Below are 15,197 nucleotides of genomic sequence, written 5' to 3'. Positions count from 1 at the left end.
TTGTTGTTGTTATCGTTTACAGAATGCGTGAGGGAATCAGAGGACAGGATTTGTCCCACAGCCCATCCGTTGTTCTTTTTAAAATTATTTTGGTTTTTTGTGTTACAGCTACAGTGTAATAGCCACAGAACGAAGTTTACATGTATAATTATTACATTTTCCCCTAGGTCAAAATTGAGCAATAACCCCCCACAAAACCCTACTCGAGCGCCTTGCCTTTTGCTGCGTTTTGTTGCGTGCACGGGAGGGGAAAGTTGTGCAGGAAACTGGCACTGCATCTTTCAAGCCATCTTTTAGAAATACGTCTATAGCTGCAGCTACACGGTGCTTCCAGGACAGCCCCACAGAGTTCTCCAAGCATGAACGGGCCTTGAGGGATGGGGCAGGAGCTAGCGGCGTGCGGCTAGGAAGGCTCTGCTTTGTGATTGGTTCCCGTAGCGGCAAGGAAGCCCGGGCTGCGCTCCCCCCCGGCCTTTGCTGTTGCTGCTGGAGGAGGCAACGGAAATGGCATAGACAAATGCGACGGGTCCTAAGAAGCCTGCTCCTGCGGCTGAAAGCTGCTTTGCTTCTTCACAGAAAGCATGTCGACAAAAATGTTTAGGGGTATGCGTGCTGCTGCGTCAGATTCACAAAATGTTTAGGGGTACGCGTACCCCAGCGTTCCCCCACTGGATTGTTATAATAAAAGAAAGAAATCCCTATGGAAAAGCGTGTTTTAAAATTTCCTGCCCTCTGGCGCCATCTGGTGTTGCATGTTTATAGCGCATCCAAATAGCTGTTTCTTTACTAATGTTGACGATTCCCTTAATATTTTTTTTGTTTTATATACAGTACAGAGCAGGGGTCAGCAAACTTTTTCAGCAGGGGGCTGGTCCGCTGTCCCTCAGACCTTGTGGGGGGCCGGACTATATTTTGAAGGAGAAAAAAAAAATGAACAAATTCCTATGCCCCACAAAGAACCCAGAGATGCATTTTAAATAAAAGGACACATTCTACTCATGTAAAAGCACACTGATTCCTGGACCGTCCGCGGGCTGGATTTAGAAGGGGATTGGGCCGGATCCGGCCCCCGGGCCTTAGTTTGTCTATTCACGGTACAGAGTATCAGCAGGACCAGGAATCACACTGGCCCCAGTGCAGTGTTTAGATCACATGAGTCTGAAACACCAGCGATGAACGCGCAAAAGTGTGGAATGAAAACAGGCCACAGGGTGGTCCTTACCTGTGCTCTGGGCGGCTTTGACAAGCCCTTTTCTCAGCACATCCTTAAGCCAGGCCCTCACCCGTACCTCGCCTTCGCCCCCTACCACTGATACCACCAGGTTGGGGCGCGGGATTTTCCAGTGGTGCATTACCAGGCCGTAAGCAGCAGCAGGGTCAGACGTGTCAGACAGGCGAATGAACTGCAGTGGGAAGAGGAGCGAGAATGTCGGCCTCAAGATCTCCACCCCCATTGTTCTGCCCGGACACTGAGGTCCAGCTCCGAGGGCCTTCTGGCGGTTCCCTCGCTGTGAGAAGCCAAGTTACTGGGAATCAGGCAGAGGGCCTTCTTGGTAGTGGCACCCGCCCTGTGGAACGCTCTCCCACCAGATGTCAAAGTGAAAAACAACTACCAAACTTTTAGAAGACATCTGAAGGCAACCCTGTTTAGGGAAGCTTTTAATGTTTAATAGACTATTGTTGAAAGCCGCCCATAATGGCTGGGGAAAACCAGCCAGATGGGCGTGGTATAAATAAATTATTATTATTATTATTATTATTATTATTATTATTATTATTATTATCTTCGCCCATAACTCTGCCACCTCCGTAATCTATCCCCTTCCAGGAAAAACCTTACCTTACTGGGTCTACGGCCGGTGCCCACAAACTTCACCTCGCCATAGGCATCGGTAGGCCCCTCTGTTGTGTGTTGGGCCGAGTCCCATTTGCTGACAATGGCTGCTCCAAAGGCGTCTTCTGTGGCTACAGCAATGTGCTTGCTGCGAGGGCTGCCGCACTGGCACAAGCAAGGACCCCTACGGAACGGGAAAGCACAAAGGAGAGATCTGAAAAAGGGTGTAAGGTAAAGGGACCCCTGACCGTTAGGTCCAGTCGCGGACGACTCTGGGGTTGCGGCGCTCATCTCGTTTTATTGGCCAAGGGAGCCGGCATACAGCTTCTGGGTCATGTGGCCAGCATGACTAAGCTGCTTCTGGCGAACCAGAGCAGCGCACGGAAACGCCGTTTACCTTCCTGCTGGAGCGGTACCTATTTATCTACTTGCACTCTGACGTGCTTTTGAACTGCTAGGTTGGCAGGAGCAGGGACCAAACAACGGGAGCTCACCCTGTCACGGGGATTCGAACCGCTGACCTTCTGATTGGCAAGCCCTAGGCTCAGTGGTTTAGACCACAGCGCCACCCGCGTCCCGAAAAAGGGTGTACCCCTAAGTTTTTTGGGGGGGCATAGACAAAAGCCTGTTCTCCTTTGGGTCCACACCTTGGGTCAAGAAGGGCCCCGGCAGCTGAGAAAAAAGTATATATATAAAAACTGTACGTGTGGAGTTAGGAATGGTGGAGCAACTCCGTTTGCATTTAAATGCAAATCTATCGAATTTGCAGTTTCCGAAACACTAAGAGAACTAAAAACAAAATAACACAGCCATCCTTCAAAATTCACACTTTCCCAAGTTTTGTACAAAATCTGAGGGCCGCAGGGCGGTTTACAAAATCAAAACACAAAAACATGTACCATAGTAACAAACAAAACCCTCCCAGTTACAGGCCGTAGAATGTTTAATTAGCCAAAGGCCTGGGGGAAGAGGAATGTTTTTGCCTGGCGCCTAAAATTATGTAAGAAAAGGTGTCAGGTGAGCCTCCCTGAGGAGAGCATTCTGTAAGCGGGAAGCCACTGCAGAGAAGGCCCTGCTCTCAGGTTGCCTCTGAATTCTGCACCAGCTTAAGTGCTTAAGATATCATTGACTTCTCTTTTTCTCTTTCCATTGTTCATTTTACATATCAAAAATCCCTGCATATTTTACAAAAACTATACCATTTAGTACAGTGGTACCTTGGGTTACATGCGCTTCAGGTTACAGACGCTTCAAGTTACAGACTCTGCTAACCCAGAAATAGTACTTCGGGTTAAGAACTTTGCTTCAGGATGAGAACAGAAATCGTGCTCCGGCGGCGTGGCGGCGGCAGGAGGCCCCATTAGCTAAAGTAGTGCTTCAGGTTAAGAACAGTTTCAGGTTAAGAACGGACCTCCGGATCAAATTAAGTACTTAACCCGAGGTAGCACTGTATTCATTATTGCATCCATCAAAATTTATTTACACTGTTGAATTTATCTTAAAGCTGTCAGTGTTTTCAGCTGTACACAATTATTTCCTATATACTCAATAAACGTTTTCCAATCTTCTTTAAACGTATGCTCTTCTTGTTCTCTTATTCTATATGTTAAGTCTGCAAGTTGTGAATACAGTGGTACTGTTCTCGAACTTAATCCATTTCGGGAGTCCGTTTGACTCCCGAAACGGTTCGAAAACCAAGGCGCAGCTTCCGATTGGCTGCAGGAGCTTCCTGCACTCAGTCGGAAGCCACAGAAGCCGTTTCCGACATTTGGCTTCCGAATGGCGTTCACAAACCGGAACACTCACTTCTGAGTTTGCGGTGTTCAGGAGCTGATTTGTTTGGAAGCCCAGCCATTCGAGAACCAAGATACCGCTGTATTCTGTCAACTTAAGTTTCCACACTGTCTTCAGTGGCAGCCCCACGTATAATGTGGTGCAGTAATTTGGCCTAGAGGTTATCAGAGCATAGATGACAGAAGTTAGGCTATTCCAGTCCAGATAGGGGTGCAGGTGGACCACCAGCCAATGTTGATGAAAGGCACCTCGCACCACCAAGGCCAGGGGTCAGCAAATTTTTTCAGCAGGGGGCCGGTCCACTGTCCCTCAGACCTTGTGGGGGGCCGGACTATATTTTGAAAATAATAATAATGACTGAATTCCCTATGCCCCACAAATAACCCAGAGATGCATTTTAAATAAAAGCACACCTTCTACTCATGTAAAAACATGCTGATTCCCGGACCGTCCGCAGGCCGGATTTAGAAGGCGATTGGGCTGGATCTGGCCCCCCGGGCCTTAGTTTGCCTACCCATGACCAAGGCCTTCTGGACAGCAATGGATTGAGAAGTACAGTGGTACCTTGCAAGACGAATGCCTCGCAAGACAAAAAACTCGCAAGACGAAAGGGTTTTTGGTTTTTTGAGTTGCTTCGCAAGACGATTTTCCCTATGGGCTTGCTTCGCAAGACGGGAACGTCTTGCAAGTTTGCTCCTTTTTCTTAACACTGTTAATACAGTTGCGACTTGACTTCGAGGAGCAACTCATAGAACGCGGTGTGGTAGCCTCTACCAAGGAAATGCCTTTAGGACTTAAGTATCTTGTGTGGGGACCTGATATATCTTGTCTTTCGCGCGCACATGCATTTTCATGTACACGAACACTAAGTATGTACTCTCCAGTCACGTGCAGCCTTTGATTCTCACCCATTGGCGAGATTCACATTGAACTGTTAGCTATAACCGAAACAAAATTTTAAAAAATTCCTTCCGGTAGCCCCTTATAGACCAATAATACAGCAAGCACGGACAATAATACTTAGCATGGACGCTGGCACTAGAGCCTGCAATAAACCCAGATGCCAACTTTGCTGCCACATACACCCAGACAACACCATCACTGGACCCAACAACATCAAACATACCATCTCAGGCCTATTTAATTGCTCATCTTCTAACACTGTGTATGCCATCAAATGCCAACAGTGCCCTTCAGCTCTCTGTATTGGACAAAGAGGCCTACAAACCCTACGCCAAAGGATAAATGGACATAAATCTGATATCAGGAGTCACAAGACAGAGAAACCAGTAGAAGAACACTTCAATCTCCCAGGACATTCTATGCAAGATCTCAAAGTAGCTGTCTTATTATAAAAGAATTTCAGAAAGAGAAGTTGCTGAATTGCAACTTATTACCAAACTTAAAACCATGGAGAGACCTGGTCTAAATAGAGACATTGGATTCTTATCTCATTATACATGATAAAGCTATTTTTAGCTATCTCACCCCTTGCTTTTTCCTGTAAGATCAATTGCGGTCGTTAACAGTCATCAACAGGTTTACCACACCTATCAGCCAATCACCCATTCCCACCAACCTTCTGAGTAATACCCCTCCCCACCCTCTCACTATATATAAGGGTCTGGTGCATAGCTGTCAACGGTTCCCTTTTTTAAATGGAAATTCCCTTATTCCGAATAGGATTACTCGCAAGAAAAGGGAAAAATTGACAGCTATGGTCTGGTGACTTTTGTTTCAGTGTATCTAAGGAAGTGTGCATGCACATGAAAGCTCATACCAATAACAAACTTAGCTGGTCTCTAAGGTGCTACTGGAAGGATTAAAAAAAAAATTGTTTCAACTACGGCAGACCAACACAGATACCTACCTTTAGCTGTTAGCTATAACAACATTGTAGGAGAAGTTTGCTTGTTTAATGCTTTTGCGTGCAAATAGTATCAGATCTAGGCTGTGTGCCTAGGCAAATTATTTCCTAGCTTAAATGCACGGTGCTCACCTGTACCACTTCCCCTCAAGCCAGCTCATAGCATACTGAGACACTGAACATAGAAAAATGTGTTTTGAGTCAATACAGTTCTGCAGTGGACACAAACAGAGCCAACAACATAACTTATGAAAAAAGGAAACTCTTGCGATCAAATTACTTGCACCACTAGTGCAAGTCGGTCATTTTAGACTCTGGACTTAATAGCCTTAGGTCACGTCTGCAGCATATATTTAACAGCCATGGCTCCCTCTGCCAAGAATCCTGGGAACTGTAGTATGCTGAGGGTTATTAGGAGACGTGCGGCAGAGGAAAGTGAGGGGCAGATGGAGTTTGTCCACCTAGGAAGGTACCCCATCGAGGAGAAGGAATACTCTGATCCTTCACTTCCTTGCAGGATAATCGTTTGGAGAAGAAAAGGCTAAGGAGTAAACCCTACCCAAATCTAAAGTGCAGTCCCTAAGATGGTTGGGTGGCACCTTGTATGCCTCCTTCCCGCAACGTCTGCAACTAAGCTGGTGCCAAACGTATTGCACTGCTTTCCTTTGGACCACATCAGCGATGCTGAGAGGGGGGTATTGTCATCTGGGCAGCCCAGGACCTCTAGACACACGTCCCAGGGAGGTCACTTGGGTCCTGCTCATGCAGCTGTTTGACTTCACTCCCGGAGGCGGACTCCATTGTCTCTCGAGACAGATAGGTAAAAGGTAAAGGGACCCCTGACCAGTAGGTCCAGTCGTGGCCGACTCTGGGGTTGCGGCACTCATCTCGCTTTATTGGCCGAGGGAGCCGGCATACAGCTTCCGGGTCATGTGGCCAGCAGGACTAAGCCGCTTCTGGCGAACCAGAGCAGCGCACGGAAACGCCGTTTACCTTCCCGCCGGAGCGGGACCTATTTATCTACTTGCACTTTGATGTGCTTTCAAACTGCTAGGTTGGCAGGAGCAGGGACTGAGCAACGGGAGCTTACCCTGTTGCGGGGATTTGAACCGCCGACCTTCTGATCAGCAAGTCCTAGGCTCTGTGGTTTAACCCACAGCGCCACCCACATCCCTCTCTCGAGACAGATAGATGCCAACAAAAAAATTACACAGAACTACGATTCCCAGCATGCTTAACAAACTGCATTTCCCATTATTATTATTATTATTATTATTATTAGGCAGCTGTGTGTGAGAGCCATGTCAGCTAAAATGACATGAAGAATGCTTTAAATGTGCAATGCGGGTGTGATTCTAGGCACTCATCACAACCTTTCGAAGGTAATGTCACCTCCTGGCCTCCTGCTCCAAAGTCCTGCTCTGGTGGCACCAAGGAGTCTACTAATCCGTTTACTAACACACACCCTTCTTCCGGAATCAATACCAGCACGATTGCAGAGGAGGCTACATTTTTAAGCAAGCTGTTAACAGGCTGTGTGTGGTAACGGTTTGCAGCACAGCTACAGTTCCATGATATGAGAGTTGCAGCATTGCAAGAATAGACGTGTTTCCCAGTTTTCGTTTGTAAAATGTAGGAAGGGGTGCAATGTATGTGTGTGTGTGTGTGTGTGTGTGTGTGTGTGTGTGTGTGTGAAGGGGAGAGATGATGGAAATCGGTGTATGCATACGTATACACTGGTCCATGGGGTCACGAAGGGTCGGACACGACTAAACGACTAAACAACAACAACATACGTATACACACACACATATGTATACAGTGGGGTTGCCATGTGTCCCACTTTACAGGAAGCAGTCCTTTCTTGGAAAGGCTACCTGATCCAAGTCTGAATTAAAAACAAAGAACTATACAAAGGGACAGCAAGGGCCTTGAAGATAACCATCATTACCATATTATTTGCTCTATAAGACTCACCTTTTCTCTCCTAAAAAGCATGGGGAAATGTGTGTGCGTCTTATGGAGCGAATGCAGGCTGCACAGTTATCACAGAAGCCAGAACAGCAAGAGAGATTGCTGCTTTCACTGCGCAGCGATCCCTCTTGCTGTTCTGGCTTCTGAGATTCAGAATACTTTTTTTCTTGTTTTCCTCCTCCAAAAACTAGGTGCATCTTGTGGTCTGGTGCATCTTAAAGAGCGAAAAATACGGTACTTAGCAGCACCTAGATCAGCCTTTCTCAATCTGTGGGTCCCCAGATGTTGTTGAACTACAACTCCCATCACCCCTAGCTAGCAAGGCCAGAGCTCAGGGATGATGGGAGTTGTAGTCCAACAACATCTGGGGACCCACAGGTTGAGAAAGGCTGATTTAGATAGTGCAGCAAGCAAGCACTCAGGTCACCTGGCCCCATTCCCCTTCCCCATCCCACAAAATGCCCTGCATTTGTATTTAAAGTGTAGCAATTATTTCTAAATTTGCATCTAAACCTAACAAACCGTCATACACAAATTATGTGCCAATTTAATGCAGATTTGGGTCCTCTTTAGATGCATTTCCTCTCTGGTTGTTGTTGTCTGGCGATGTGTAAGTGGTCATCCTAACACAGAGAAACCACTGGAGGAAACTGATGCCGAGAGGTGTTAGGCAGAAAAGGCAATGGATTGGGAACAGGATGCGAACACGAGGAATCATAGAGATGCAGCTAATATCTGGCAGTGCTGGGAGGAAGCAGAAAATAAGCTAGGAGTGCAATATAGGAGTGACCAAGGAGTAGGGAAATATGTCTGTTTCAGTTTCTCATCTTTCCAGTCTTAGGTTTGCACATCAGTTTTAGGGGGAAAGAAGTTTTTAAAAGTTTCCACATCAGTTTTTAAAAGTCCTTATCGGCATTTTAGAGCAAAGATTCAATTCATCAGAATTTTAGTGCAATTTTCTCCCAAGCTACACATGCTTCCATGCAATTTCCCCTAAGTATTCATTTTTGCAAAGCAGTTCCTCCTCATTTTTTAGTATGTCATTTTCACTAACATAGGCATTCACCTGTTAGCATGTGTGTGCATGTGTGTACACATACACACACATTTTGTACGTGCCTGAGAACTACATTGCAAAATTCAGAGAAGTAAAAATTCCAAAGAACAGCTGTGCTGTGGTTTTTATATTGTTTCAGAAAGTGTGAACCGGCTAAGTTTGCCATTTAAAAGAGAACAGTGTCAGATCCCTCCCCCACCCGTAGCAGAAGCACAGGAGAAGGGGAGGGTTATGATAACACAAACCCTAGGATCTGGAAGTTGGGGTTTCACACTATTGCCTATTCTGAATCTTGATGAGGGCAATAAAACCAGGCTTTACTCACCCAAGTTCCCCCGGTTGCTCGATAAACGTGGTGCAGACTTTCTTCTTGAAGAGTTTGGGGATCCATGCCTACGGAGAAATCGGGAGTTATGGACACAACAGTCCTGCAAAACCAACAGCCCAGGCCCGTAACTTGGATCACCCACAAAACCGTCAGGGATCTGTACCTGGTCTTTCTTGATAGAATTGGCCATGGAGCGGAAGAACGGGGCACAGCCGCTGCCAGATTGCAGCCGGCGTTTCTCCAGGCACTTTCTCTGGTGTCTCACCCGGAATGAGTAATTGAAAGACCGAGCAAGGTAGAGACAGCTTCAGATCCCACCCACAGGCGGCGGCAGAACCCCACCCTACCTTGGAACTTGCCTGACCGGAAAAACGCTTCAGAGAGAAGTATAGAGTTCACCAGGGCAGATTTTGATCACAGTTACTTTCACAGCAATGCTTGAATTATTGGGGTGCGTGCGTGTGCTTCCAGGGATAGCCACTCCTTTAGTCCTCTTTGTTTTTGTCACAATCACACCTCCCTTCCCGCCAGCCATGTTCGGTTCAACTCATTCAGCCAAGTTTTGAGAAATGGAGATAAGTAATTATGTGTGAGCTGGCGTTCTTTCATAATTAAGTTTGATGTTCACTTTCCTACTTTTCCACCACCAAACCCCACAATTTGCTTTAAACAAGAAGTGATGTGTTGAGAAGTGGCCAAGTTTCTAATTCTTTGAATATATCTCAAAGCCTCTGGCCGCTGGGAGGCTACACCTCTTCCCACCAGGAAGAATATAATGGTATGGTAAAGACGTGGCTGGTCCTATCCATTGGCTAAATAAGGAACAGCTCGCTTTCCTCTTCCCTCCCCAGTCCTTTTTCCTTTTGAACTGTATTCACAACCACGCCATACATTTGAAGCACATGACTTTTCCCAAATAATCCTGGGAATGAGAGCTACAGTTCCCAGCACACTTAACAAGCTACAGTTACCGGGATTCTTTGGGGAAAGCTATGCAGATGGTGTAAAGCAGTCCCTTGTCTCGCCTTCTTTCACAATCCTCTGTCATCAGCTATGTGCCTGTTGCCTTTTCCACTCTGCTGATAATTTAGGGTTGCCATATTTCAGGAAGTAGAAATCAAAAGTTGTTGAGCTTCTCTCCCCCCCCCCTTTTAGGGGCCAAAGTTGTTGAGTCCCCCCCCAAAAAAATGAGCTTTTTTGCACGCTCTCCATCCCCCCAAAGTTGTTGAGCCATTTTAAAACATTTTCAGCATAAAACCCAACTTCCACAATGGGTTGCCGGACATTTAAATCAGCTGACGAAAATTCTGCCTGGACGTGACTCTTAACCAAACAATTAAACCCCTGTGTTGCAAACAATTATCAGTAATTATCAGAAATCTTATAAATCTCTGAAAATTTTTGTTTTGCAGAGAGTACATAATTCATATATTTCATACTGTTCAGTGTTCTGTATAGATTATATAGAGAGTTTATATTGACAAAGCATTGTTGTACTTGGTCATCATGTTGCCTTGGATATTACTGGTCGTGACTCTTAGCAGCCGATCCAAAGAACTTTATTGTACTAGTCATTGGCCATGACAAATTTGAATCAAAAATAAACACAAGCAAAACGGGTGTCGCTCCACAAATAATGGTCTCTATTTATCTGCGTCCCTATTACAGTTCACTGCTATACTGCCCAGGGTCTTCTTTCAGATCTTTTTGGCCACCAAAGTAAAAAAGGGCAGCTTTATGAGTCACTGAAACGCTTACATTGCTGAGAAGCCATAGACGGCAAGGAGAGAAATTGCCTCCTGGGTCCAGTGTATACAGTGGTGCTCCGCAAGACAAATGCCTCGCAAGACGGAAAACTCGCTAGACGAAAGAGTTTTCCGTTTTGGAGGTGCTTCACAAAACGAATTTCCTATGGGCTTGCTTCGCAAGACGACAATGTCTTGCGAGTTCCTGCTGGTTTTTTCCCTTCCCCCCCTTTTTCTAAGCCGCTAAGCCGCTTATCAGCTGATCCGATCAGCAGATAAGCCGCTAATAGCACTAATAGCACTAATCCGCTAATCTGTCAATGGGCTTGCTTCACAAGACAAAAAAACCGCTAGACGAAGAGAATCACAGAACGGATTCTTTTCATCTTGCGAGGCACCACTGTATTGTGCAATATAGTAAAAAGTGCAAGAAGTCTTCCACCTGCGGTTACCCACATATACAGAGTCTGTCTTTGTACAGCGCCCTGTTATATCGTCCGTCTAGAACAGTGGAAGGCATAGCTTGAAAACACAGCTCAGTAAAAGCGAATCTAAGTGAGGCTAGCTGGAGATTTGGCTCTAAAATGGACTGTTTTGAGAAGAGGAAGCCAAGAAGCATTCAGAGGACTTGATTGCTTGCAGATCACATGGTGATTCTGTCCAGACTTTCGGCAGCCAAATCCTGGCATTGTCTGGGAAATTCTGGATGTATGGCAGCCCTATAACTTCTTCCACCTTCACTTTACCTTCTCACACATTTCAAGTCGTTCAAAGAAGCAAAGAGAAGGTAGAAGGTGAGAAGTAAAGATTCAAACAAGCCCCGAGCCAAACTGAGCACATTTGGAAGGCCTTGGGCCTTGGATGAGTTGGGTACACACAGCCACAAACTGATGTGAGTCTGGTTTGATTGGCCCAGAGAGATCCATGGCTGTTGGGGGGGAAAGGAAGGAAGGAAGGAAGCGCAGAGCAAGAAAACCACACAAAAAGACCAAGACTTACCTGACCAGCTGTTGCATCTTCCTAGAAGTTAGGCCCAATATTGCAGCTCTCCTTCCTGTCTGATTCATAGCTGTCAACTTTCGGATTTGGAAATAAGGGATCAGCAGCCTCACCTGTCCCAGAACAGTATACAGGATATCTAAAAATCCAGGATAGCAGCAGGAAAGGGTGCTGAAATAAGGGAATTTCCCGCCAAAAAAAGGGAAGGTTGACAGCTATGGTCTGATTCCCTGCCCTGCAGGTTCAGTGCCTCCGCTTGTGAAAAAGCACCACACAAGGTCATATTCTCCTGCTTAACTCATAATAAATCTTGGTTTGAAGTGCAAGAATAATAACATTTGTTAGATAGAAAACCAGGCCCAGCAAACATTTGGGCATTTGTGAACCTGATAGGTTGATATATGGGCCTCCTAATTTTGAGGTCCGGCGACATCACTAATAATTGTAAGAAGTGATTTTAAAAAATACTACTCTCCTCCAGGAGATAAAGCCAGGCTGGTAGATGCTTAGTTTAAAAGAAGCTTGCTTGTGTCTCAAAGTAGTTGGGATCAAATACAAGTCCCGCCCCCCCACCAAAGCAAATGGAAACCTTTTCTGGATGTAAAATACCATGCATTGACCTGGTCACAAACATACTTTCAGCATGTTGCCCACTCAAAAAGGCTGATCAATTAAACCTCAGAGCACAGCTAAAGAAATTTGCACAGCCAAGTCAACGCCTGCTTGCAGAATGAAGTGGGAATGAGGCGAACTAGACTGCGTTACATCAGATTGCAGGTTGGCAAACTGCATTATTTTAATGCTCCCCCTACATTAGAAGCTTAAGTAAAAATGTAGAGAAGGCTAGAGCAAGACCATTCTCCTTGATGGGCTCGTTTTCTACTTGCAGGCAGCTCTTCCCGCGGGAACATTAAAAAAACAAACATATCTTCTGCCTGCAAGTCTGAAGTGGTGCAGTCCATTTCCCTACTTGTTACATGCGTGGACTGGGTCTTAGTGGATGAGTCATACAAGTTTTAGTTGATTGATCCATTAAACCTGCATAAATATGCACGTGCATTTTAAAAAAGCCATCATTGTAGGTGAGATAATGCTTCCTGTGTAAAGAGAAAAAGGAGCATGTCTCTTCCTTTTTAAAAATCCCTCGTTTTTTAATCTGCCTGATGCATCAAGGACCTGCTTTTGCTCCGTCAAAAGGCCTTTAAAAGATTAACCGAGTCATTGACTTGCATGCCGCCTCCCACATTCAAAGGCGTTGTATCGGTATAGTAAAGTGTTCTGGGCAGAGTACATTTCCGCCTTTACTGTTTTCAATAGTGACAAACCACTGGGGCCAGGCAGCAGCCAGCGCTGAGGTACCTTTAAAATTCATGGGAGCAATTCGTTTCAATTAAATGGTTGTTTCCTTCTGCTGCGCAGGATGCCCTGACCTTCTTTCGAAAACCAGCAATAACGCTCCTCTCTTGAAAAAAAGACTCACAGTGCAATCCTATACAGTGGTACCTCTGGTTACGCACTTAATTAGTCCCGGAGGTCCGTTCTTAACCTGAAACTGTTCTTAACCTGAGGTACCACTTTAGCTAATGGGGCCTCCCGTTGTTGTTGCGCCGCCGCACGATTTCTGTTCTCATCCTGAAGCAAAGTTCTTAACCCGAGGTACTATTTCTGGGTTAGCGGAGTCTGTAACCTGAAGCGTCTGTAACCTGAAACGTATGTAACCCGAGGTACCACTGTACAGGGAGCCTTGGCCATTAACCCCATAGCACATGCTCCCAGGTAGGTGTCTGTAGGTGCCATCCTTTTTCCACTAGCCCCTGTCCTCATTGTAGCGCGGGTCTCCTATCAAATAAGCACTCAAGGGATCAACGTGGGGTCTGTAAGCTTGGTGTGAATTTGTAAGGCCAGGTGTGCGGGAGGGCAGAGCGCTGTGGACCCGCATGTATGCTTGAGAATCAGTGTGTGCAGGGCCAGATTTAGGTCTGATGAGGCCCTAAGCTACTGAAGGTAATGGGGCCCTTTATATGTCCAGCTGTCCTTTGTCAACAACAAATTGTCGCTGTTTTTGTGTGTTGAATATATGCTATATGGTAATTTGTGGACCTAATAGGTATCTAAGGGACATGGGTGGCGCTGTGGTCTAAATCGCTGAGCCTCATGGGCTTGCCGATCAGAAGGTCAGCAGTTCGAATCCCCGCGACGGGGTGAGCTCCCGTTTCTCAGTCCCTGCTCCTGCCCACCTAGCAGTTCAAAAGCACGTCAAAGTGCAAATAGATAAATAGGTACAGCTCTGGCGGGAAGGTAAACAGCGTTTCCATGCGCTGCTCTGGTTCGCCAGAAATGGCTTAGTCATGCTGGCCACAAGATCTGGAAACTGTCTGCAGACAAACACCGGCTTCCTCGGCCTGAAAGCGAGATGAGCGCCACAACCCCAGAGTCATCCGCGACTGGACCTAATCGTCAGAGGTACCTTTACCCTTACCTAATAGGTATCTAAAGCCATTTGCACAAAACAAAATATGTATTATATCAAATTGTTGAGCTGAAATACAATTAATACGGTTTCTCCTCCCTTGAAATTTTTTGGGGGCCCTCAAGAGAGTTGGACCCTAAGCTATCGCTTGTTTAGCTAATACGTAAATCCGGCACTGAGTGTGTGTATGTGGTGGTGGTGAATGAGTAAAATGTGAGAGTGCGTTTACATTTTGCCATTTTGACGATCAGAAAGGTACGCGACTTCTGTTTCATTCATTGTGCAACATCGCAGCCTTCACTTCCTAGAAGCGTTTAGCACACAGCTCAAATAAAACATTCGGGTCTAGCACTAGTTTGATCCGGAATTTAGGGTGTCCTGGGCACCCACAAACACGTAACAGTGGGTAACCTTTGTCTCTGCCTTCATTGCCTAAGCTATGTTTCCTTTCCTTGTATCACTTGATTCTTCATCATACAATAGGGTTTTTCGAGGGGATTTAGCCAGGCACGCAATATAACACCTGCTGAAATTCCCTCTTCTACACAACTATAAAAGGTGCAGGAGCTTGTCCCTCTTTTGCGCCTGATGACTGCTGGGTGTCTCCCGGATAAAGGTGCAAACCGATTCTGTTGGAAAGCGTTGCCATTTGAGATCATATGGAGGTGTAAATAAAGTTGCAACTCCCCTTTCTCCTCAACCACACACACACACACAAATATATATATATATATATATATATATATATATATATATATATATGCTTTCGTAGATTTTCACGGGTACAGGAATGCAGGTTTTGGTGTCTTCGGGTGTCTTCCCGTGTAAGAGTCGGGGTGTCTGGGCGACGTTTCGACGAGGTCTCACTCGTCATCTTCAGGCTGGTGCTTTCGGCTTCTTGTTACTGGAACGAGGTCTCACTCGTCATCTTCAGGCTGGTGCTTTCGGCTTCTTGTTACTGTTCCAGTAACAAGAAGCCGAAAGCACCAGCCTGAAGATGACGAGTGAGACCTCGTCGAAACGTCGCCCAGACACCCCGACTCTTACACGGGAAGACACCCGAAGACACCAAAACCTGCATATATATATATATATATTGTTCCAGTAACAAGAAGCCGAAAGCACCAGC

The 15,197-nt window shown here is 46.0% G+C and overlaps 1 protein-coding gene across 1 annotated transcript in view; it reads right to left on the bottom strand.

Moving 5' to 3' along the window:
- TRPM4 (transient receptor potential cation channel subfamily M member 4) overlaps positions 1–9,186 on the bottom strand; it is a 49,010-nt gene extending 39,824 nt beyond the window's left edge. Inside the window, exons 1-4 of the mRNA XM_082194313.1 lie at positions 9,018–9,186; positions 8,852–8,919; positions 1,841–2,018; positions 1,223–1,403 (exon numbers count right to left, since the gene is read on the bottom strand). Of these exons, the coding sequence (XP_082050439.1) occupies positions 1,223–1,403; positions 1,841–2,018; positions 8,852–8,919; positions 9,018–9,044 (454 nt within the window). The 5' untranslated portion in view covers positions 9,045–9,186. The remainder of the gene's footprint in view (positions 1–1,222; positions 1,404–1,840; positions 2,019–8,851; positions 8,920–9,017) is intronic.
- Positions 9,187–15,197: the final 6,011 nt, after the last annotated feature.

This window comes from Podarcis vaucheri (genome assembly GCF_965113315.1).
Source record: "Podarcis vaucheri genome assembly, chromosome: 13".
Lineage (NCBI taxonomy): Eukaryota > Metazoa > Chordata > Lepidosauria > Squamata > Lacertidae > Podarcis > Podarcis vaucheri.
The sequence above is the reverse complement of the archived record's forward strand: the minus strand, read 5'-3'. Positions and strand labels throughout refer to the sequence as shown.